The sequence below is a fragment of the Orcinus orca genome, chromosome 18 (assembly GCF_937001465.1).
Source record: "Orcinus orca chromosome 18, mOrcOrc1.1, whole genome shotgun sequence".
NCBI lineage: Eukaryota > Metazoa > Chordata > Mammalia > Artiodactyla > Delphinidae > Orcinus > Orcinus orca.
The window spans coordinates 67,408,642-67,435,583 of NC_064576.1; the positions used below are offsets into that span (position 1 = coordinate 67,408,642).

The 26,942-nt window shown below is 32.2% G+C and overlaps 1 protein-coding gene across 5 annotated transcripts in view; it reads right to left on the bottom strand.

Moving 5' to 3' along the window:
- Positions 1 to 26,942, bottom strand: part of NBEA (neurobeachin) — a 629,334-nt gene that overhangs the window by 371,632 nt on the left and 230,760 nt on the right. For 4 of the 5 annotated variants that reach the window (XM_033410053.2, XM_049701353.1, XM_033410049.2 and 1 more), the window contains exons 30-32: positions 17,655 to 18,093; positions 7,160 to 7,314; positions 4,781 to 4,907 (exon numbers count right to left, since the gene is read on the bottom strand). In XM_033410053.2, the coding sequence (XP_033265944.2) occupies positions 4,781 to 4,907; positions 7,160 to 7,314; positions 17,655 to 18,093 (721 nt within the window). The remainder of the gene's footprint in view (positions 1 to 4,780; positions 4,908 to 7,159; positions 7,315 to 17,654; positions 18,094 to 26,942) is intronic. The other variant, XM_049701354.1, reaches the window with a different exon arrangement.

Genomic DNA, 26,942 nt, shown 5'->3' on the forward strand with positions numbered 1-26,942 from the left:
TTTAAAATAATAATATAATAATAAAATTATGAAAAACTTTTATGGCAATAATCCAATAACTTAGATAAAATGACTAAATTCCTAGAAGTCACAAATGACCAACACAGATGCAAAAAGAAAACAGAAAATCTGAATAGTCACTTATCCAATGAAAGAATTTAATTTGTAAAACCTCCCCAGTAAAAAAAATATCCCAGGCAGAGATGGCTCCACTGGTGAAATCTCAAAGCTACAAGAATAAATAACACTAAAGCTACAAGTGACATTATCTTTCACACAGAAAATAATAAGGAAATTACAGATAATATTGAGTTGAGAAAAGTCTAAACAATCTAACAAAGACTACTAAATTTAAGTGGATTAAGCAAAACTGCAAGACGTAAAATCAGTGTACAAAAGTCAGTTGTCTTTCTATATACTACCAACACACAAAATCTTTCTTTTTTGTTTTCAGTCCTATTGAGATATAATTAACAAGACAATCATCAATTTGCTCTCTGTTAAGAAAATTTACTTGCATTTTCTATCATTTTATATAAATGGAAACATATAGTATTTATCCTTTTTTGTTTGGCTTCTAACTCAAAATTGGAAATTTAAAGTAAAAATTTTAATTTAGAATATCATCAAAGACATGAAAAACTAATAAAAAAAAGACAAAACTAAGTAGAAGACCTTTACAATGAAAGCTATAATAAGTTGCTAGAGAAATTAAAAACCTCAATGAATGGAGTTATAGACAATGTTTGTAGATTAGAAGGCTCAATATTATTAAGAGATCAATTCTCCCTAAATTTAAATAAATATTCAACACAATCCTAATTAACATTTCAACAGGATTTTTTTTTTAGAAATTGGCAAGCCCATTCTAAAACATATAAGAAAATGCAAACAATCTAGAAAAGTCAAAGCAACGGTCAAAAGAACAGAGTTAGAGGACTTATACTACCTGATTTCAGGATATTCTATAAGCTATAGTAATAAAGTGGGGTACTGGCATAAGGACAGCCATATAGATCATGAAGTAGTATGGAGTCCAGCAATAGGTTCACGCATAGACAGCCAATTGATTTTATACCAATGTGCCAAGGTAATTCAGTGGTGCTGAAACACTGATATACATATGGATAAAATCAAAACTGAAACTTTACCTCACCACACACACACAAAAATTAAGTGAAAATGGATCATAGACCTAATCATAAAAGCTAAAACTACAAAACTTTTAGAAGAAAATATATGAGAATATCTTCATGACTTTCGGCTAGGTAAAGATTTCTTAAGATACAAAGGCAAAAACCATAAAAGAAAAGATTTTTTGAAACGATGGACTTGGTGAAAATTAGAAACTTCCTGTTCTAAATAATTTTAACAAAATGAAAATATAAGCCACAGAATGGAATATCTGACACAGGACATACAATCAGAATACATAAAGAATGGTGACATTTCACAAGAAAACAACCCTACTTTTTAAAAAAATAGCAAAAGATTTCAACGGTCCATTAACATATCAGAAAAAAAACTCATCATCTTTAATCATTAGGAAAATGGAAAATAAATCCAAATGAGATATGATTACCCAGAAAAATCTTAAATTATAAAGTCTTAAAAAGACTGAGAATGCCAAGTGTTGACAAAAATATGGAACAAATGGAACTTTTACACATTGCTGAAAGGAATATAAAATGATACAACTGCTTTGCAAAACAGCTCAGTAGTTTCTTATAAAGATAAGCCTATACTTCCTATTCAACCAGTTGTTTTACTCCTATTTACCCAAGATCATATGTCTACAATACAGTTGTATTCAAATGTCCATAGAATCTTTATTTATAATAGCCCCAATCTGGAAAAAACCCAGATGTCTATCAACAAGTGAAGAGATAGATAAATAGTGGGATAGCCATATAACAGAATAATACTCAAGAATAAAAAGGAATGGACTGGGCTTCCCTGGTGGCGCAGTGGTTGAGAGTCTGCCTGCCAATGCAGGGGACACGGGTTTGTGCCCCAGTCCAGGAAGATCCCACATGCCGCGGAGCGGCTGGGCCCGTGAGCCATGGCCGCTGAGCCTGCGCGTCCGGAGCCTGTGCTCCGCAACGGGAGAGGCCACTACAGTGAGAGGCCCGCGTTCCACAGAAAAAAAAGGAATGGACTACTCATGAACAAAAAGACATGAATGAATCCCAAAATCTGAGTGAAAGAAGGTAGGCACAAGAAAGTGTATTCTATATGATTCCATCTATGTGAAATCCTAGAAAAGACAAATTTAAATTATGATATTAAAAAGCATATAAATGCTTGCCTGGGGAAGGATGGGGTAAATTATAAATGGGGCACAGGGAACGATATGGAGTGATAAATATATTCTACATCTTCATTGCGGTAGCGGTTGTATGGGCATATAAACTGTTCAAAACTTGTTAAAATGTACACTCAAATTGAGTATTTTTAAATTGAGCTTAAACAATATAAACAAATGATCTCAATAAATTTATTTTGGAAACTAGAGAAACGAAGATACAAACACAAAATACTTAAATTATAAGAATATATCATATAAAAAACATATAAGACTTCTACATAAAAATCTAAAAATCATTACAGGAAAAAATTTTTTTTAAAAACTAAAGAAATGGAAGGAATAGAAGCTGTTCATAGTTTGGAAGTCACAGTATTGAAAGAGATCTATAGATGAAATATAACTCCAGTTGCAACAGATCTATAAATTCCATTCCTTGCTAAAATCCCAGCAAGTTGTTTTCAATATGGATACTGATAAACTGATTCTAAAATTTAAATGGAAGTGCAAAGCATCAAGAATAGCTTAGGCTTCCTTGGAAAAAAAAAAAAAAAGGACAGGATGGGAAGACATTACTTATCCAGATACTGATCCTTATTAAACCTAAAGCTAATTATGACAGTATGTCACAAGGACAGACAAACAGACAAATTGGGTAGAATCGAGTGCCAAAGCAGAATCCAGTATACAGGAACACTTGATTTGTGACAAAAGTGGCAGAGCATGGGAGACAGGAGAGTTTCTCAAATAAATGGCACTGGGTCATCTTGACATCCATAGTACTCCTACGTCATAAAATTCACAAAACTCAATTCCAGATGAACTATGTATCTAAATATAAAAAGCACAAATAAAGCAGCCAGAGGATGAGATGGGGAAAATGTAGGCAAAGATTTCATCTATAACACAAAAAGCACTGAAAAACAAAAACTCGATAAATTGAGTTTCATTAAAATTTACAACTTGTGTTGATCAAAACATATCACATAGATAATAAGAAAAGCCACAGAATGGGAAAAGATAGATATACAACATATAATCATCAAAGGGCTCATTTTCAAAATGCATAAGGAGAAGAGACTTTACAAATTAAGAAGACAACTCAACGTTTTAAAATGAGTAAGAGATTCCAACAGGGAAATCACAAAAGAGAAAAACCAAAAGACCAATAAACATATAAGAAGGTGCTCAACCTTGTTAACTATCAGGAAAATACAAACTAAAACTACAATGAAATACCACTATACTTCTACCAAAATGGCTAAAATGTAAAAGTGACAATACTAAGTATTGTTAAAGATATAAAAAATTAGGCACTCTCATACGCTGCTAATGAGTTAGTAAACTTGCATACACCACTTTGGAAAACATTTGGCATTATCTAGTAAAACTGAACATACACAAACACTATGAATCAGCAATTCCATTCAGTTATTTACCCAACAGATATGCATACAAATGTGTAGTATACCCAAGAGTAATGTACAAGCAGCACTGTTATGTAAAAAAGCAGCATTATTTGCAATAGTCCCAAACTGGAAAATTCCAAATGCCCATCATCAATAAAATAGATTAATAAATTGTAGTATACAACCACTAAGGAATGAACATGAACAAAACTATTGCTACAGGCAATACAGATAAATCTCATAAACATAATGTTGAGAAAAAGTAGCCAGAGACAAAAAGAATACATACCGTGCAACTCCACTCATATAAAATTCAAAAAAGACAAAACTAATCTACTATTAAGTCAGAGTGATGAATTTGAAGAGGAGCAAGAATAGTGGCAAAAAAAGGAGCAAAAGGTGGGGGCTTTGTGGTACCTGTAACGTTCTATTTCTTGCCTTGAGTGATAGTAACATAACATCGTTCTTTCATTGAGCTTTTTACACTTCAATTAAAAATGTGAATACACACACATACTGTGTGTATGTATATGTGCAATTTAACTCCAAGCATTTTGGTCAAACTCTTCTAGGAATTCTCTCTGACATGCTACTGCAAATCATTTTTATCTATTAATCGTGATAGAAAAGATAATGTTTGGTGATTCAACTTCCAATTATATATGTTATATATAACTCTGCAGATTTATTTTGAAAGTCTATATTTTAAACTCACCACCCCAAAGATGTCCAATTTTATCATGGTGCCACGTTTGCATGTTTCTACCTTACAGGAAACAGTAATGTGCTATATATGACAATGGATTATAAACTCAGGAAAGTCAGATCATGAAAACCATTCAAGATCTCTCAGTTTAGACTGAAATATAATAAATAATTTTTATATAATGAATAACTATCTAAAAATATCAAAACATTGCAATTATGAGATATAATCACAATATACATAATTAAACATTCTTAAGAATTCTTAACTATATCTTTGTATTTAATGTATTCTGTTTCACTATTTTTGAGGTGAGAGGAAGGGAGTAAAAGGAGTAAAAAAACAAATAGTTATGTATACCTCATATTTTCAGCCGAATCTTCTGGCATTGGAGCAACAGTTTGTACAGCTGGAAGGTTTTTGCTGGTAGCACCATTCACAAAACTAGAAGAGGAGGAAGAAGAAGAGGACCCCGAATCCACGGCACCTGTTCCCAAAATAATAATTTTTAGCCTTAAGTATAAATTTATTTAACAAAATAATTTTCATTACATCATTACTATCTGAGTTTGAAAAAAATATTCATCTGAATTTCAAAATAGAATTTGGCCATTAAAAAATCATTTGGCCATCGGTACACTAATAACTCTTTATAATTATTAAAAATAGCTATTGCATTAAAATCCAGTTTATTTACTTATGTTACTCTAAACAAAACTACATATTACAAATGGGATATAAATAAAAGACATCAACAAATGAAAATAATTTTAGATAAAATGAGGCTGATAAAACAATGCAAATTTAGATGTGAAAAATTTATGTTTTCATTGCTATATTGTTATATTTTTAGTTTTCATCATATAAGATATAATTTGCAATAAACTATCTCAACATAAATTTGTGGCACTGCAGCATCAGTGCTTATTTTGATAAAATGACTGCTTAAGAAGGGCTATAATGAGTATAAGATTTGTACCCGATTTTAAAATAATGAGTTCTCCTCAACGATATGAAGACGCCATTTTAGAACAGATTTTCCTATATTAGCACCATGTAAGTATATTAAATAGCAGTGGAGTTGAGGGACATCTAGTGTTCCTAAATATTATCTTATCTTTATCTTATCTAACACTAATTCCCATAAAACTGGGATTTTCACAACACTTACACAGCATGTATATGTCAAAATCTAAACGAGTCTTGGGTCCAGTTTAGATGTTGGCCCTCAATTTCTTTGTGTGTGTGTTTGTGTATCTGTATATATGTATTTCTAAGGAGGATGTTCATTACTTACATTTTTTTATTGTAGTATACGCTTTATACTATCACTGGACTTCTAGCTACCATAATTTCCCATATCTATTATTAATTCATAGAATAGGAATTAAAGGAAAATATCATACCTTGTTTCAAATAAAGATAAAAGAGAGATGACTTGCTTTTTCATTTACTTATCTCTTAAAGAGTAAGGATTTAGGCAATAAACACCAAATGTAGATTTTTTCTTTCTACTACATTGGTATATTTTAAAAATCTTAACACTTTTCTGAGTATACATTTCGGTAAAAGGAAAACATTTTTATTCCTTTTTCTAGAAAGCAGAATGAGTATAAGGAGTAAGACTGTAAACTGGATAGAAAAAACTTTATATAAAGTTTTCAGATAAGTCAGATATAAATATTTATATATATATCTATACATAAATCAAAGATGTTTTGTTTTTTAACACAATTCCATTAATGATTTTTATTTACTAACATAAATATGCTTGATAGAGTACATTCTACTTACTACAACCCCATAAATGTGCTGTTCATGATATGTCAGACTGAGGTGGTATGATAAACAAGATAAATACAGAAAGCACAAAGAAGAGCTATGAAATTAATAAAAATGGGAATAATCTAAGTAATGATAATAGATGTAAAAGTTCAAGGCTATACAGTTTGGAGAAGAGAAGGCTACTATAGTCAGGGAAGAAAAGTCAGGGATCATCTTGCGTTGTATAAATACCTAAAATGGAATCACAAAGATTTGGGTAAGGATTTATTTAGCTAATAATCAACAGGAACATTTCTGGAAATTTACAAAAAAAAAAAAAAAAGGTTATTTTAGGCAGGCTTTTAAAATCTGTAGTGATTTGGAATTTTCTGTTTCTAGAATTATTAGGAAAATGTTGGACAATGAATTGGATATAATTGTAATCTAAGTATATAAATTAATTCAATGTCAAACAATGGTTCTTATTCACATGCACTTTTTGTCAAGTTGAGGCTCTTGCATATCGTCAAGGTTCTCAGGGGAGCTTGGTAAAAAATACATATTAGGTTTCAACCAGTAAATGTCACTAAATCTATTTTCTGTCACTAATATATTTAATATACCTTGATATTCTTGGTACAATTTACTAATTTTTATGTATCAAATGTCAGTGTTCAAATTATCTTTTGGTTTTGCTCCCCAAATATCTTTCAGCAAACTGAGTTCACTCTGAAAGTAAATAGCATCATGTTTTGAGAAGACTCAAAACAAAACCCACAGTGTTCTCAAACTAAAAAGTACACTCTAGAACCATAAATTCTGAAAGATAACATGAAGAATAACCTTCTTAAAGGTTAAGGTAATCTTAAATGATCAGGGTATTTTAATTTTTAAGATCAAATAAGCAGAAGAAATGAAGATACAGAAAACAGAAAGAAAAAGATGAGGTATCACAAAAATAGATAAAGACAATACCTGTTGTATTAATCATACTTTTTGGTGTAGCTCCAGTAGCAGCAAATATATTAGAGGTACTGCCTGTTGGCAGCCCACTTCCAGCAGCAGCGGCTCCTACAGTGGTTACAGCTAAACTACCTGGAGGGGGCTTCTTAACAGGGACCACGACACTCCTGCCAAGAAATGATGAAAAATAACACAAGGTCTAAGATGAATTCTAATCCTGCTATGGCAGATACATGTAATCAACATCAAATTTTCTTTTCTTTCTTTTTCCCTTTTTTTTTTTTTAAATTCCTGATCCCAACTTAATTGGTGAAAAAGATATAGACATTAAGGATATATTGTAAAGTGTGTTAACTATTATAATTCATTTGTCAAACATTTATGTAGAATCTAGAATTTGCAAATCTTTTTTAAGATGACATGTGGTCTATAATCATGAATCTGGGAAAACTGGAAAAATGCGTGCTCAAGTTAGATTTTTCATATGCATATAGGGATTTTTTTGTGTGTGAAAACATACATACATATAATGTTCATCCTATCTCTATCATATTCTAAATGTGGAAAATAGTCATAAAAACGTTTGAAAGCCGAATTCTGAAGCTTCCTCATAGTAAAGCTAAATATTAAGCCAAGAAATATGGAATAACAACTAATGGCATAATAAAATTAAACTTTATTTTCCTGAACAAAATTGAGTTGTTTTTCATAGTAGGAATGCTATTATAATGAAAGAGAACTGAGAGGATACAACAGACATTTGGTAAGAGATCTATTTAGCTTCTAAACTTTGTGAACTTAGAAGCTGAAAATTTCCTCATGTTTCGTTAGCATATTTAAATGAATTTCATAAAAAAAAAATTTCTGAACTTAACATCTGTGTTAACCCTAAATAATAAATGGATGTGAATAGTAGTCAATTTAAAAGATAAAGAAACTATTTCTTTAACATAATAAATATCTTTACTTCCTTTCAGTGAAGCTTCATTTTTCTCAAAGTTTACAGCACTCCAACTCCATTTAATAAATACTTTCAAGCATTACTCATTGAACTTATTTATCTAGAAAGTAGATGTATGAGATATTTTAAGTTCAAATATAATGCTTGAAAACTAATGACTGAGAGTAAAAAATATCCAATCTAAACTAGGTCTTTTAAATGTATTTATATTTTATAATTTTCTCATTAAAAAGTTCTACTTAAAGGAAACTATATCAATGGCTCATTGTCAAATAAGTCTATGGCTTAAACTTCCTTAATACCAATGATTTTCAAAGAAAAATGACTTTGTCAATACAAAAAAATCTAAATTTATAAGAATTATTATTTTCAATTTTAGGGGTATTTAAAACTTTTTTGTGACCAAAGTAATTATAATCTTAAATAATTTTACTTGTGACAAAAATCTTCATTATCTCTTTCTGGATACTTTTTTTTTTTCCTTAATGGATAGTGTCAAATTCTTCAGACTCAACCTTGAACTTTCAACTATCTTATTAAATTTCCAAAAGCACACACTATGCTTTCAATCCCTTCATTGATCATTCCTCATCGAACACCTTCATTTATTTCACTGAGAGGTGGTGTGACATTATGGAGAATACAGGATGTGGAGTTAGAAGATTAAAGCTTGAGAACTAAATCACTCTCAAGTTATGTGATATTAAATTTCAGTTTTTCAGTAAAAATGGCAAGACAAATGCCACTTCACATATGACTGGAGAAATTAAATGAGACTGTATTTAAAAGAACTTTGTCAATTATGAGACGCCTTATAAATGTTAATAACTGTTACCATTTTCTAAAGTGAAATAATTCTCTGCTTCCAAAATAAGGTATTTAGTTACAATGATCTACATAAAGATCAACAGAAAAGAAACCAAACTAATATTTTGGAGTTATCATCAAAAGTCTTCCCTGAACTTCTAAACTATTTCATTGCCTATCTAGAAAGAAAAGAAAATGATCAATTCTTGACTTGAAAAGAAGTCATTAGTAAAACTACAATATTTTTCCCTAAATCTCTCATTAAAATCCTTATGGATAAAATACAGAAACACAGGCTGATTGACAGTGCTGTGAGACAAATTTGTAGATGGTAGGAAAAAATATTACCAAAGCTTCCTGATTAACCGATCATTACCAACTTTGTACAAAAGCTCTCTGTAATAGGCTACTACAGGCATCTTGTCAAGTACCGAGGGTATGAGATATGTATTATGAAAAATTAGTTATATGAATGAGGGAAAAAATTTTCATCTCAACAACCTGTAATGATGGCTTGTAAATAAATGCAAACAACATTAAATGCCTTTCTACTAAAAAACTTCTAAAAACATCTGATTTAATAGCAATTGACATGAAAGCCTCCAGACACTTCACTGACAGCAAACTCAGCAGTCTGGTAGTTAGTACAACATGGGATATAAATAGAGTACAGTGTCTAGAAGCCCAGTTTTTAATGTCAAACAGACCTGAGTTAGAATTCTACCTCTATCTGTTTTACTTTGGTAGTGTATATATGTCTAAGGTAGTAAGCAAATAAATCTCTCTAAGCTCCATTCTCCTTACCTTTAAAATAAGACATAATAGTTTGTACTTCATAAGATTGTTACAAAGATAAAAGGATATACTGCATATAAAATGCTCAGCACTTTACCTGGAATATTATAAGTGGTCCAAACATTTTAGCTATCATTAGTATTGCTATGGCTCCCAAAAGTGCTGATGCGATCTGGGTCTACCTCGGCAACAGTATCCAGAGTCAAAGAAGCAATAATCCTGATATACTTTGTGACTGTCAGACCTCATAAAGTCCTATGTATAGTTTTAGGCACCATATTTCAAGAATAATGACAAAAAGCATCATGTCCATAAAAGAACAGTTAGGATGACAGTAGATCTAGAACACAAGTCATGTCAGGAAAGACTGAGAGTCTAGAAAATTATAGTAAAGACACGAGAAAAAATTACACCAATTTTTAAAAATCTGAATGTATCTGACAAGGAAACAAGATGAAATTTCCATGTATCTCCAAATACCAGATTAGGGCCAACAGGGGAAAGAACTCTCTAGTAATTTTTATGAGCACCAGTTTCCAAACACTGATGTGTTCAAAGGGATAGGACGACCATGTCACAAGAGTGGTGGTGAGAGAGGTGGGAAGCTGGTTTGACTGATTTCTCCAATTCTTTTTCAATCCATAATTTTATGTATTTGTTAGAACTACTATTTCCCCTTTGATTATTATGCCGAAATTGTTTATCTAGAATCAGAGGACTGTCCATTTTGGTCCTTAATATCATTTCTTCACCAACACTACCCATTCCCTAACACCTCAGACCATTCTCTCTCCTAAGCAATATATTTTACAAATTATTTGAATGTTTATACTTGCCAGTGTGTGTTGATAACGTATTAGTTATTTTCTGGAATGTTATTATGTATTTGCAACTACTTATATATGAAAGTAAAAATTTTCAGCTTTTACAAAATCTTAATCAACATTTTCCACTTGGTTACTTATCCCCCCCTACATCAAAAGGCTTACCTAGGAGTCTATGTACCCATTGTGGGTACCCCATTAGGGTGCATAAAAACACACAAATTTTTAGAGTATATACATTTTTCTAGGGTGAGCATACAATTTTTATCTGGATTTCAAAAATATAGCCACAAAAGTTGAGCCAACAATCTAAACTATTAACATATTCTGTTCTTCTACTAGATCTGCCAGTCATACTGATGGATATCTAAAATACTCTACACTACACACATTTTTAAAAATGCGTTATTCTATCTTATGAATATTCTTTCCATATTTTCCCATACAATTTCACACTTCTGTCCCACAACTTTAAGACTGAAAACTATAAAGAAGTGGAAAATTCCTTTATACTACATATAATCTATACATGTGCCAAGGCTGTAAAGGTTATCATCAAAGTAGCACAAGCCAGAAAACTATTCTATCTAATTCACTTCAACAAAATGTTTCACTGAGTGATTAATTATATGTTTTGTAATACATTGAGTGTATTACAAAATACATGTAAGTGTAAAATTTTCCATCATTGAATTCATCCTATCTCAAAGCCATAGATTTGGGGTGTGATCTTAAGATTTGCTCATTCATTTAACTCTGACGTGTGAGGGACTGTTCTGAGTTCTGAGATATAGCAATGTATAGAACAGACAAAATCTCTGCCCTCATGGAATTTACATTTCAATAGGGAGAGACAGAAAATACAATAACATAAATGATTAAATGTAGTATACCAAGTGGTAAGTGTTGTGAGAAAAATAAGCATGGACAGGAATAACGAGTATTATTGGAAGGGTGGCTAAGAGAAGACATATTCAAAAGGTGGTATTTGAGGAAACACTGACAGGGTGAATGAACAAGCCAGGAGGGTATCTAGGGAAGAGTGTCATGGGATAGCAAACAGGAAGAAGGCTAGTGTGACTTGAGAAGATTGAGTGATATGCAGAGATATAAGAGATGAGATTAAAGAAGTAACAGGGCCTCAGATCATAGGTCCTTATAGTCCACTGTAAAGATGCTGCCTTTTCCTCAGAGTGGGATCAGCAGCCATTAAAAGCTTAGGAATAGGGGAGCAATATAACATTAGGTTATAACAGGATCACGCTGGCTGCTATGTTAAGGATAGACAAGGGGGAAAAGGCAAATGGCGGGGAGACTGGTTAGGAGAATACTACAATAATCTAAGTAAGAAATGCAAGTAGTTTGGATCAGAATTGCAAAGTGAAGCTGGTGAACAATGGGTCAAATTTTGACTATATTAAGAAGGCAGAACAAACATGACTTGCAGAAGACTGGATGTGGGTATGAGAGAAAAGTCAAAGATTACATAAAGATTTCTGCCTTAAGCAACTGGAAGGGCAGAACTGCCATTAACTAAGATAGGGACTGCTATGGTTGGAACAGTTTTTTTTGTTGTAGTTGTTGTTTTATAACTGTTATTAATCATCCAAGTAGTAATGTTGAATCAGCAATCAGATAGATGAGTCTTCAGTTTAGGAGACAGGTTTGGGCTGAGACATAAAATTGGTAGTAATCAGACTATATGTTATTTAATGCCAGGAGCATGGATGAAATCACCAAAGAAGTCAATGCAAACAGATGAAAGAAGTGGTCCAAAGACAGAGTCTTGGGGATCTCCATTAACTAGTTACGTGAGTTTTGTAAAAAGGATACTATTTGATCTGTACACCTCAAGAACTGTCCGAAGTGTAAAGCGAGATACTGAAGATAAGAAATGGCTTTTAAATAGTGACTTATTAAGACAAGTGAGTTTTATATCTCACTCATGGATCCTATAATAGTTCCTTTCTTGTTTCCACTTGCTCCCTCTTTTCTGTAACACTTACTGAGCACTGACAGGTTAAGGGAATACAACTACACTGACAAGTTAGGGGATACCAAGACAAGTAAGACATAACCCGTGTCAGAGATACTTGAAGAAAATACAAGAGACAAATAAATCAACTGCAATGTATTTCGATAACAATTCTGATTAGAGTTATGCACAAGAACTTTCAGAAACATAAAGGATGAGCTTTATCAGGGAAGAGTAAGCTGAATTGAAAAGGACCAATGGGAATCAGCCAAGAAGAGGAAAGTTCAATATTAGAAACTTCATGAGGCAAAGACATATGAAAAATCATAAAAGATTGAAGGACTGCAAATAGATCCTTACGGCTGGTGAAAGATGAGGACTTTATATTCCAAACTAAGAAGTTCATCCTTTACTGTGTAATAAGAAATGTTTCAAAATCTTCATCAGTATTGCATTTAAGAAAAACATCTCTGACATAAATGTGGAAGATGCATTTGGTGGGGGAACACCTGGAAACAGGTGATAGCTTTGAAACTGGGCATGTCAAATCTTTTCTGGATTTCAGGTCTTTTAACCAAGTTCATAACTATCGGCCACTTTTTGAGACAAACTGTAAGGCCATCTCATTTATTCTAGGAATTTGGAACTTTATGGGACTTTTTGGAAATAATGCATTATTCTATATGTTGGGAAACTGAGTCCCAGAGAACCAAAGAGAATAGATAAGGGTCACACAACTAATTACAGAGACCCATTACTGATAGCCATTTCTTCTAATTTCTAGATTATTACTCTTTATCTAACAAGGCTTACTGTTGTTAAACATTTATCTTGAAAGAAAAAATTGAAACTATGAAGAAAAAAATTTTACTTCTGCTTTTAAGCTGACATTACAATTTACCGCAGCTCATTAGAAATCACAAGTTTATTTATGATGTTTTCATGATTTATTCATTGCTATCTTGTAAAGTATTTAGAATACCCGTAGAGAAAGAGGATGTATGAAAAATAACTGAGTGTTTCATTAGTCCACCCTTTAAAGAGAGATGCTTTTTTCAGCTCACTGAACTGTCTGTGGAAATGCCAGGAGAGAAAAAGGCAACAACATTGGGGAAATTAGGATACAACCATGCTGGGTCAAAACTGCATCTTCTGGCAACTGGCCTTAAAATACTATACCCAGGGTACTTGGAGCATAATACAAGCTGGGATTTCAGTGGCTAGGTATCATAGAAACTTTCAATTGTGAAGGCTGGCAGAGTTTTAATCAATGTAGCTTACATTTACTTGCTCATCCTTTAAGTGATATAATCAAAACTCTTTTTAAAAAAAAATTAGAAAACTGTAAGAACAGAAATTGAAGTACTCAGCAGTAATTGTAAGTTTTCATATTCTGACTTAATTCTAAGCTTAAAGAAATCAATGTAGGAGGATTCCATCATCTCTACTAAACATTTCTTTTTTATTTATCCTAAATTGTCATCCTTAGCACTAATATTTAAAACATTAATGTTAAAAAACTAGAGAGAATACCTAGACTAAGCTTATAGTTTAGGTTCAGTAATATGAAGGCTATATATATTGTTTTTTAGTCCCATAATATTTACAAAATATTTTTTATTTCAGAGATTTTCTTTTTCAGAGAATGAAACACTTGGAAGCAAGGATATTAAAAGTTTGAGGGGAAAAAATACAAACTAATTTGCCCGAACATATCAAACCCAGTAACTGAAACACAAGCAGGTATGTAAAATCAAAAAGGATGAAATACAAATCATAAGATCATTGTATACTAGCCAGAGAAGCAACACAATTACTAGCTTTTTGTGATATCCCAGACTTAAGATAATTTTCTGAAATATAACGACAGTTAAAATGTATGGAGAAGCATATTGTCCTCTGCCTTTTTTTATTGTCTTTTGTCCCTAAGGGGGCGTCTCAGGAATCCCTGGAGAATTAAGACTGAGCTAAATCACAGATATATACAAAATTCTCAAAAGATTAAAAGCATTTGGCTATAAGGGTTAAATTTTAGTTTAAAGGATATGGTAAAGCTTAATTGGTGGTTTTAGAGAAAAGCATTCCCTCAATCTAAAAGTTACAGAGTTACTGATGCCTGAAAGAAATACAGCTCAGCTAGGCTATTTTATAAACCATAGATCTACACAGAAATCTACCACAAGAGACAGTACTGTTGGGGAACTCTGCAACTAGATTTATAAGTTCTATTATAAGATTATTAAACTCTTCTCTTAGAAATAAAACCATGATAAATATTCCTCTTCGCTTCATAGTAACAAAACAGTAGAAAAACTCTTGTAGTTTCGTAATCATATTTCCTCTACACATACAGTGTGTTCCATCTATAGAATGACAGTAGCGGATGTCTAGGATTTTCAGTGCTTTACAATGCATAAATATACATTTGTTAGGGCCACTCATTGTAATCAAAGACATATACTTAAATCTGCATAGATGATGACTGGAGGAAATGAAAGAAAAAGAATCAGCATTTCCCATATATATAGATAAAATTTATATAATATTTCATAATACAACCTGATGAAAGATTTAATACTAAAAGAAAAAGGTTTATTTTAGTTAAGTCTAAATGTTTCTAAAATTTGATGTTGCAATTTACCGAATGAAAATGATATTACAAACTTCAAAACACTGAAATTCATCAATGTGCCATCCTAAGTGAGGAGAAACTCCACATGTAAAACATAAGTTAACATAACTCAATTGACATCAGTTGTTTTAGGAAGTTATTCCCAAACTTACAATCTAGAATAAGTATAAAGAATACATTGTTAGCACGTTTTCAATAGAACAAATAAACTATTGGCTAACAAAAGGAAAATCCTAGGTGATTTCCACTGCGATTGTACAATATTATTATGTATGATTTAGTTACAAAGAAATGAGCAGCTGAGTTTACAGCTATTTTTCAACTAAAGATATAAATGAAAAATACATTATTGGTAGAGTAAGACCCATGCTAATTCTGTGTTTGAAACTGTAAGTATTCAAGATTTGCCTCTAAAGCCTGTCTTCTTGGATCCTATTTTCAAGGAATTCAATCTGATGTTAAAAGACATGTCATAACTTGAATTTCAGACTTTAGTGCTTCAGAAATATGTTTATATACTTCATAATGTAATTATAGCTACCTTAAGACAGATAAGGCAAATGGTAGCAATATATTGGAAATATAATTGAAAAATGCAGTTGTCCAGAAGCACTTGTGGGGATGATGTCTCAGAAAAGCTGCTCAAAGCTCCAGAGTTTGAAGTTAAATTTTTGATGTTGTCACTCTCAATCTATTGAATGGCTGACAGACAATCAAACCCGTCTGGCTGGCTGGCAGCTCATTTTCCTGGCAGGTGGCAAACAATTAGACACACCAATTTGTGCCTCCTGATGACATTAAAGCATGAAACTAAGTTGTATGCAGGGCCTAGTGATTTGTGTGAAAGCATTTCAAAAATAATACTCTTTGCCGTGGCAACTCATTTCAGACTGCCACCTCCCATTATGGCTTTGAGCACTGAAGACGACAGACTTGAGTTACGTGCAGTGCAAGGCCGCTTCTGTTCAATCCGTCATCAGCGCCCCCTGAGACCTCAATCCCCTCCTTTCATCAATATCACCTCATCATTTACATTTGATAGTACTTGAGCTACTGCATATATTAACTACACTGGAGACCCTTCTCCTAAAAAGAACTGAAATATGCTTTGTGCTCCTCGATTTCATTTCTGCTTATGCAATTTAGAAGAATGATTCCACTCTCATTGCATTTTGCACAAATGCTACCAGGAACAAGTGGAAAGTTCTATTTTTTGTAAAGCAATATCCTCAAAAGTGTAATAAATTTTGAGTAGCTAAGAATATCGGCACTCAGATGACTGATTCATTAAGTTTTAATGAAAAGAACTGTTCTAACGATAATCCAAATTAGAACAGAAATATTTTACTTAATGTTTATTTCACTGGATTCTCTTATGCAAATTACAATGATTCTCTGTATCTACTGTTTTATATTTTAACAAAATTTAGGTAGAGAACTTAAAAATTAAATGGAACATAAAATTTATGACCCCAAGTTAAATTATTATACCATTTATTTATAGATAAAGATTTATAGATATATACAAATACTTACATGCTTATGCTTATATAAACTCATAAACATACATATACATATATCCTGGGAACACAAACCAAATATGAATTGGCATAAGGAACATCCAAGGAACTATATGAATGAACCTCCAAACTATTAAAAAAAAGAAACAATTTCCTACCTTGTATACCCCTCCTTTTATTAGTTTTTAAAAACTTCTGACACTTAACACATTTTATCTTATAGACAACTATCTGCAAACATTTAATCTCCTTTTACTACTTTAAGTTCATAGAAAACAAACCTGATTCTATCTCTTTATATTTGACATGATGACTAATGCCATTCATATTTTCACAATAAATTTTCAAGAAATATCTGTAGGATGCTGGTTGAAATGCTTATAGGCAAATTTTAAATCATATTTATGTATGAAAAAGATAATTCATCCTAACTGAAAATGGCTTTACTGCCACACCTCAACCCCTAAACTCTAAAAAAATTACTGTCTCTAATTGGGACAAAGCAGTTTGGCTATTTTAGAGAAAACATTATGGAATATATATTACATTTTGACTATATATTTATTTTGACATTTAAGAAACATTTGACTTCCTAACTTGATCTTTTCTCCCTAAAACAAAAAACAATTACTTTCCAGTGTCCTCACATATATGTATATATAAATGTATATAATATATAAAACATATATATATATAAAATGACTTCTCCAATCTACTGTAGTGACTTGATGATAGATTATAATCAGAATCTGTGTTTCCCTATTTCCAATTCAATGTGCTATCGCCATTTCATATGAAACCCCCTTTTTTGAAACATATTATTAAAATGCCTATGAGATCAATCCAGTTGGCCTGTCACTTTGATAGTCTTTGTAGTAAGAATCTACAGTAAAAAATACAATGTTTTCAAGACCCTCCTAATATTTTTAAATTAACAGACTCTAATTTTCCTTCTATGCATAGAGCACTGTAAATAATAAGTTCAGTACCTACCTGTCAAAGGAATGAAACTGCATAGGAAGAATAGCTTGCGCTTCTCTCTTCAGTGCTGGATCTGGGTATGGGATAGGTTCAGGGCCACATTCTGCAATTTCAACTGGGGCGGCCACAAGACTTTTCAATATTTCCTTGACATTGATGCCTTTGGTTTGACTAATGCTAGATATAGATGGCGCAGGCTTCAAGATTTCACTGGGGTTCTCAGTTAGGCTTTCCTGTGACTTTTTTACTTCGGATGACAAAGTAGATAACAGTTCACTCATGGCATCAGGGCCTGTGCTAGTCTCTAATTCTGCCCCATTCAGGATGCTAGCCACTTGCTCCTCTCCGATTCCTGAATCAGTATGAGGAATGGAACTTTCTAGATGAATATCTTCACCAGGGGCTGGTGTTTCTTTTTCCTTTACCATGTCTGGAAATGCAGCAGGTGTTTCTGTAATGAAAGAAACTGATTTAAACAAAAAGCTTCACAAGGAAAACCCAGTATTATTAATAAAATATACACACATATTAGAATAAGCAAAAGAAAACCTGTAAGAAACAAAAAATCTGCTAAATGGATGTGCATAACAACACAACTTGATTAAAATATATCAACCACATACACCTGTCATTTTGTTTGGCAAGCATCAACAGGACACTGTTTCTTTTATAAATCATCTGGCATTTCAAAATTGATATATAAGCATGGAGAAATAGTTCCTACCACAATTGCTTATAGCAGCTTGTAAATAATTATTATATAAAGCTCCCCTTTTATACTTTTATTGTTAGCTACCAATCATGCAAGATAAATTATTATACTTCTCTAATATCTCCTTAAAAATATTAAGTTACTTTTATATCTTTTTTGGTATTTCAGTAACCAATAATGAAATGCCTGATTGAAATATTTAAACTAGTTAAAGATATATTTTAAATTACACATAATACATAAAATTCTGAAGAGTTAATTGCAAAAAGCATGTCGAATGATTAGTTCAAAAGGATAAATGCTTTGATAATAGAACAGTGAGCCTCACAAATTTAACCTATATGTGTCTTTAAGAACAATTATTTTGGAATACTCATGATGATTCTTTGTGAATAAATATAAATTTCAATTTGTGAAAACTGAATCACAAATATGTATGAAAACGTATATAATATTACTAACTAAAATAGATAAAAAGAAAACCATCTTTAAAATGTTAAATTCCTATCAAATCTCATTATACAAAGGTCATTATAATAAAGTTTTTCATATGTTACCAACTTCTAAATGATGACCTTGAAAAATTTATCTAATCTAAGTACAATGGGAATAATAGCTTTTAACTTAATAAAGTCATGTTGAAGAAGAAAATAAGATACACACTTATTTACTTGCAGTTCCTGCATGAAGTAGATACTTAGTAAATGGCAGCTATTTGTATTACTTTAATAACTAATAGTTATTCTTTGTAATACAAGAAGGGCGAACTAAATTATGTCTATGATCTCTTTGAAATTAACATCTGTAAGTTCTATAAAACTGCCCTTAGCTTTGTTTGTTTATTTATTTATTCATTCATTCATTCTTGGCTTGTTGGGTCTTCGTTGTGGTGCGTGGGCTTCTCATTGCAGTGGCTTCTCTTGTTGCGGAGCACGGGCTCTAGGCGTGCAGGCTTCAGTAGTTGTGGCCCGTGGGCTCAGTCGTTGTGGCTCGCAGGCTTAGTTGCTCCACGGCATGTGGGATCCTCCCAGACCAGGGATCAAACCCATCTTCCCTGCACTGGCAGACAGATTCTTAACCACTGCACCACCAGGGAAGTACCGAAACTGCCCTTAGGTGTTTTTGTTGTTGTTTATTTCTTTGTTTCTTTGATTTGAAAGGTTATTAGAACAAGAAACTAAAGATATACATCTCTCACAAGTCCATGTCATGTGGCAGTTTTCCTCATATTTATTAAATAGGTTTTAGTTTTGCTTGTTTGGGCAAGGATGTTAGAATTGAAAGAACAAAAGATTACTCCGTAGAACATGATAATAATATTCAACACTAGATGAACAACATGAAAAATAGGTTTTTCTTAGTTGTTCTTAAGGCTAAAACTTAAAATAACTACATAAAGTTTTTTTGAGAAGACAGAAAATTTCGGTAATATTACTGGCAAAACACTAGAGAAGGAAAAAGGTTCAGAGGTAAAGATAACAATTTGGCATTTTTTAAATAAAACCTTGTGAGAGCAGATTAAGACAAATCAGAATAATAGCATTAGGAATAAGATAGAAGAGAGAATCAAGATGCTTCTGGAATTCTAGCTTAAAGAAAAAAGGAACGGCGATATGTCACTAACTGAAGAAGAAAGCAAAAAAGAAGCAAGTTTGATCAGGAAAATAATGAATTAACTGAGTATGCAGAATCTCTGGGACATTTATATCTGTAAGTCAAGGAAACTATGGCCATATATTTAGGGAACATTCAAACAGAGGTGATAATCAAATTTTGGAAATTGATTAAATTACCTAGGAATATAGGATGGGAAGATGGCTAAGCCAGTTATTTCCACTCTTAGAGATACTACTGAGTTTACTTAATGTATGTTTAATCTACAGATTACATAATCTTGGAGAGAAAACAATTACAGCAGAAAAATCAGGAGAGAATTAAACAGCGGTAGTGACATTTCTATGGCAACAGGACAGAGAATGTAAACACAGAAACAAAATAAGAACTCTAACATCAACAAAGTATCACAGTGGAATAGTTACTAGCATGGGCTAACTTTTCTTAAAGAGTTTAATTGTCAAAAGACATAAAGTCAAGTCTAGCACTTAGTCTAAATTTAGCTAATTTATAGATCTTGTCTACAGGCTTGGCTTTACCCTAACATGATGTCTCAGAATCTTTATTTATGATGTGTTTTACATTAAGAGCTACACAAAAATGTAAACTTTTCAAGTTGTATTGGTCTGAAATATAAGCATTTTGCTAGCAAACAAAATATCTAAGAAAATAAAATCTTTGGTTTGTGTCCACAAGGTGTCATATAAAAAGATTTTTTCTACCAACTATACAATTTTTTGCTTTTCTATTCAACTGACTCTCAGTAGACAACTAAAATCTATAACTCAGTAGCTAGATACATGGAACTTCAACATAAATTTTGATCTCTTGATTATAAAACACAATTAAAAGTTTATTAAATTTGAATATTAAAATATTTTCAAATGCCTCATCAAAATATTTATACAGTAATAAAAATCTTAATTTTTTTTACTGTGAATGATAAAAGAATTATTTCAAGAGAGCAGTAATTTTGATATTTCAATAAGAATTCTATTCGATATTTCAATAAGAATTCTATTCAAATACATAAGTTTTGTAAAGTTTATGATCTTATTCACCTAGAAATAAAAATAAACACCAATGAAAAATTTTATAACAGTAATTGCAAATAGAAAACAGGTCAATACTCAAAAAACCTACCTTAATTTCCCATTATGCATTTATAGAACACACTCTCAGATGATAGCACAAACTTCAGCTTAGATGAATTACATGTTTCCAGAACGCTTCTTTGTAACACTAAAGTACTTTTAGGATTTAACCCAAGTGACTTCAACAGAAGCTAAGCATGAGCAGTATAGAAAGTATAAATGATTGCACCTGTGCAGGTTATATTACTGACAGGAGACTTCCAACTTTTCAGTAGTTCTCCACAGTTTCTGTAGCAATAGGCCATGTCAGTACACAAAGGAGAAATATTACTAGCCTGAGTGATCTTAACCTTGTCAGAACAGGCAGTTGGGTGCCAGATGCCTCTTTTTCTTACTGTTTTTCATTGAACCTAATGAGTTCATCTAATGCATGTTCGGAAAAATATGGGGTTAAGTTCAACAAATGACATGATTTCTACATGGTGACCTCATTTAACACATTCCTTCCGCCAAAAATCTTGTTTTATGATAATTTATGAAGTGTTTCAATATTTCTTACCTATTAAATTACTCAAATTGCTATTTTCCAAACTACCTTAATAAGGAATAACATGAAAGGAACATATAGCTTCTTGTTAGTATAGCACTAAAAATTACATCAAGATTACTTATTTGCTTTTCAAATAGTAATACTAAGCAAACTATTCACATTAGAGTAATTTAAAATAAACATAAAGATCTGTATATAACTTGTATATCTTGTTTATATTAAATGCAAATTAGTTAAATTGCATAAAAATTAACCAAAACTCCAAAGAGAAAAGAAAATTACAGATCCCAACCACTCTATCGGGTATTCTCTCTACTTATCTTCAATTTCTACCTCTCATCCCTAGCTCTCGTCCTTTTATCTGCAGATCAGGATCTCCCACCCTAAAAGAACAACCTCTTACTCCCACCTCCCTTCAGGTACTTTGGGTATTTCTCCTTCCTTTCTGAAAAGGATATGTCATAAGAAAGATAATGGGAATGTAGTCAAATTGATAAAGGTTTCAATTCTGACTCCACAACTTACTAGTTTTCCATGTTATCTTGAACAAGTTAGTTACGCTTTGAAAGCTGCAAGGACCGCACTTGAAAAATATAGATCTTATGTGTGCTATGAGGACTAAGAAATGTATCAGGCTATCATCTGTAATGTACTTGCTTGATTTAGCTTCCCAAAGGCTTAGAAGATTTCCACAGACATCTCAAAATTAATACATCTAAAAATGGAAGTCTTGGTCATTCTCTTCAAATAATCTACCTCCGTTCTTGCTTGCTCTGACAAATGATTACTTATCATCTTGGTACTTCAGACCAGACAGCTAGGTATTATCTTTGAAAACTTCTCATACCCTCATGCCCCAGATCCAATCTTTTACCATATCCTGTCAATTTTACTTCCAAAGTATGTCTAATTTATCTTCCTGTTTAATCTCTACTGCCGCTACACCTTAGTCCTAAGCAATAGCAGTTCTTACCTAGAAAGCAATAGTCTCTGATGGTTTATTCAGTTACCCTCAATGCCCCTCTAAATCTATTCCCTCATTGTACTCAGAATACTCTTGTAAAATTATAAACCAGAATACTCTTGTAAAATTGTATGATACTTGTAGCAGGCAGAATTATGCCCCTCTCTCCCAACGACATCCACGTCCTAATCTCCATAACCTGTGAATATTACCTTACATGCCAAAAAGGACATTAAATGGAAGGGCTTGGAGAAGAGACTAGCCTCGATTATCCAGGTCAGCTCAATCAAACTTCAAAGCAGAAAACCTTTCCTAGCTGTGCTCAGAGGAAGATATGACTACAGAAGAATAGCCCGAAAGATGCACAGTTCTTGGTTTTAAAAATGGAGGAATAAGAAACAAAGCCATAAGCCAAGAATATGAGTGGCCTCTGGAAGCTGGAAAAGGCAAGGAAAATGGATTCTCCTCAAGAGCCTCCAAAAAGGCATGCAGCCTTGAGGATGTCTTGATTTTAGCCTGGTGAAATCCATGTAAGACTTCTGATCTATAGAACTATAAAATAATAAATTTGTGTTGTTTTAGGCCAGTAAGTCTGTGGTATTTTGTTATGGCAGCAATGGAACACTAATATAACACTCCTCTGCTTAGTTTAAAAACCAGATCCTTAGTATAGTTTACAAGCCCTACATGATTTGGTTCCTGCTTACCTGTCTAAATTTATGGAATACTTCCCTTTCACTTGATTCTTATGTTCCACCCACATACGTTCCCAAAATATGCCAAGGAATTTCTCTGAATACGTGGCTACCTTTTCAGAAATGTGCTTCCACTATCCCCAGTCTTTTTCCCAAACTAACTGACTTCATTGTTTGGTTCAAAGCTTAAATATCATTTCTATAAGACCTTTCCCAACCCCCAAATTAAATTGTTTCTTCTTTTGTACCTTCTCATAATAATCTGTAATTTTATTTCTTAGAATACAACATAGCTTGCAATTATATATTTAAGTGTGTGGTTTCTAAAAGTCTATCTTCCTCACTAGAATGTTAGCTTCATAAACATAGGGACTTTGTGATCACTATTATGTATCTCCAGTACCTAGTATGTAATAGGAAACCATTCATTTATTCAGCAATGAATGAATAATGAATGAATCATAAGGTAAGTTGGAAAAAAGATCAAATTAGAAGATGAAAGAAAAAAGAGAGGAGGGAGGCTTTTGTTGGTACCCTTACTAATACTGAAAACAGACATTTATTTTAAAGAGTCGAAGTTTAAAAAAAATATTTGTTAGGGAAATCTGAGCATGATTTTCAGCTATAAATAAGATAAAATATATAGGATATTTGACATCAGTATTCAATAAGAATTCTATAAATATTATACAAATGACAGTGTAGAGTACTCGTAAAATAAATTATAATGTACCCATATAATGAATTACGAGTCCATTAAAAATGACTCCAAAAGATAAAAACAAATGTGCAAGCTGAAATCATAGTGTTTGATTGTATGAATGTAGCAACTTATTTAATAAATGTTAGCTTTATTTCTAAGTATGCAATAAATAAAAACTGAGTGGTAAAAAAATTATTGGCATATCTTTCATTGTTCCCTTAATATATACTTCTAAGAGTAAAATTAGTAGAACAAGGATCACGGATATTTTTATTCTATGTAAAATGCACATTATTTATATTCTCACCCTTCAAAATTTTGCCCCATTTGAAAATTTTGGTACAGTTTTGTTTCAGTATAAATGTATTTGATTATGAGTAGATTTAAATAAATTTCCCTTATTTGTACTTACATTGACTTTCTCTTATTAACTGTTCAGCTATTTTTTACATTTTTCCATTACTGTGATCTATTCTTTTAATTGATCTGTAAGAGTTCTTTATTTATTAAGGATTAACTTTTATCACTAAATGTAAATTTTTTCCTGTTTGCATTTTTTCTTTTAATTTTGTTAACATTTTCAGACATGCAGATAAATAAAACTTATTTAGTCATATCTTTACAACTTGATGTTATGATTTAAAACATCTTTTCTTATATTATATAAATATTAATTTTAATTTTCTTGAATTATGTTCAGTTTCCTTTTTTGCTTTAAATTTTAATACATGTGGAATTTATTTAGCCTGTTATATGGAATAAGGATATAAATTTATTTTTTTCAATTGGCTACCCCATTTGGTAATACCAATACCATTTGCCAAATAATACTTCCTCTTCCATTTGATTAGAAAAGTTATATTTATTATATATGAAATACTCATACAAATTCCTACCTATTTGTAGACTGTTTATGTCATATGTCTGTTCTCGTATAAGTGGCACAATATCTTAATTATTTTAATTCCTGTGAACATAATTCTTTTCCCTGACAATAAATTGCTAGAGGAAAACTAATACAACATATTTATTTGTAAGTTCACCTACATATTAACATTCTTCTTTTGAAACCTAATGTGGAAAATTAACACAAAGCTTCTACAGCTTCTAGGACAAGCTATGAATAAAAATTTCTTTTCTCTGTTTTAAGTATGTTTATTAATGAAATACATTTTATGGCTACCATCAATATTCAGCTTTTTAAAAACTGTTTAGCTTTCTCAATAACTTACCCATTTACTTAACAAATATTTACTGTATGTACTTCCAAGTGCCATGCTAGATATTAGGAATTACCTTCTTCAAGCACACATTCTAATAGACAAACAAATAAATAAATTGTATAAGTGCAAGAAGGGAAATAAAGAGGATGCCATGATAAGAAAATAAGGTGGTTGTGGGGTGGAAGCTCCTTAGCTAGAGTAGTCAGGGAAAGCCTCTGTGAGGAGGTGACCTTTAACCAGACACCTGAAGGATAAGCACTCTCCAATCATACAAAAAATAAGGAGAAGAGAGAGCCAAAAACTAGGAACAAAATACAAAGGTCACGAGGCAGGAAAGTGCTTGGCATGATTAAAGAACTAAAAGGTAGTTTCATTGTAGTGAGCAGATGCAGGAACCACATGAGATGATGTTAGGAAGGTAGTGATATTTTACTCTAAATGTTATGAGAAATTTTTATGTCAAAAAGAGACATAATCTCATTTATATTTTAAAATAAACTGCTGCAAAACTATAAAAAATCAAATAAAGATCAGCAAGACAAGAGGCGAGGAAACCACTTTGGAGACGACTGTAGTAATCCAGATAAGTTAGAACTAGAGTAGTCTTGCCACTACAAGTTAAGACATTTTAACTGTTTTGAAAACCATAGGAATCCCTTAGAAATTTTTAGAAAGAAAAATTATTATATTTGTTATATTATAAAATATTTATTAAATGAATGTATTATATTAAATATAAATTACATTTCATTACTTTATTTTATGTAATAATGTTATTTTAAAACCTGTCATCAGTAACAGACTAAATCAGCAGTCTCCAACCATTTTTGGCACCAGGGACTGGTTTCGTGGAAGACAGTTTTTCCACAGAAGGTTGGTGGGGGGGATGGTTCAGGTGGTAATATGAGCGATGGGGAGTGATGGGGAGCGATGGGGAGCGATGGAGAGCGATGGGGAGCGGAGCTGCAGATGAAGCTTCACTCGCTCGCCTGCCGCCCACCTCACCTCCTGCTGTGTGGCCCAGTTCCTAACAGGCCACGGACCAGTACCGGTTTGTGGCCCGGGAGTTGGGGGCCCCTGGACTAAATGACTAGAGACAAGAAGTCCAAGGAAGAAACTACGCAATACTCCAAGGGCTGAAGGACTATCAAAGATTAAGAAGAGAGAGGCCAAAGAGCTAGTTCAGAATTTTTTAAAAGGCTCAATAACGAGGCGAAAAAAGGCAGTAAAGTGTGAAGGAGTTGAAGAGCAGTCCAGATCAGTCTTCTCAAAACAGAAAATAAAAGCATAAAAGCTTGTATTATTTGACTCCATAGACATAAAATTAAATTTCAATGAATATAATCAGAACAAAGGTAAATTGGGAAAAAAAATACAAAAACTATCCATGTTGTTGACTGAAAGTGTGGGTATAGGTGATCAATCTAGACAAATGTTACTGTACTTGTAACTTTTTTCAGTACACATAAATAAAAAGTTTTAAGCAAAGAGTGATTCCCCAAAAGAAATGCCTATATAAACATTTTGAACAAATACTGGGAATATAAATATTTAAAGTTTATAATGTGATGAACTTTTGCTTGTTAACTTATCTAATCCAAGTAGAACTGGTAATACTACTACTCATGGGAATAACATATAGCTAGCCTATTTTTGTTTGATTTTAATAACACGCAGAGTGGAGAAAGCCGTGTCACAGAGTTATGTTGATAGAATGAGAACTCAGAGAGCTCAGAACATGTACT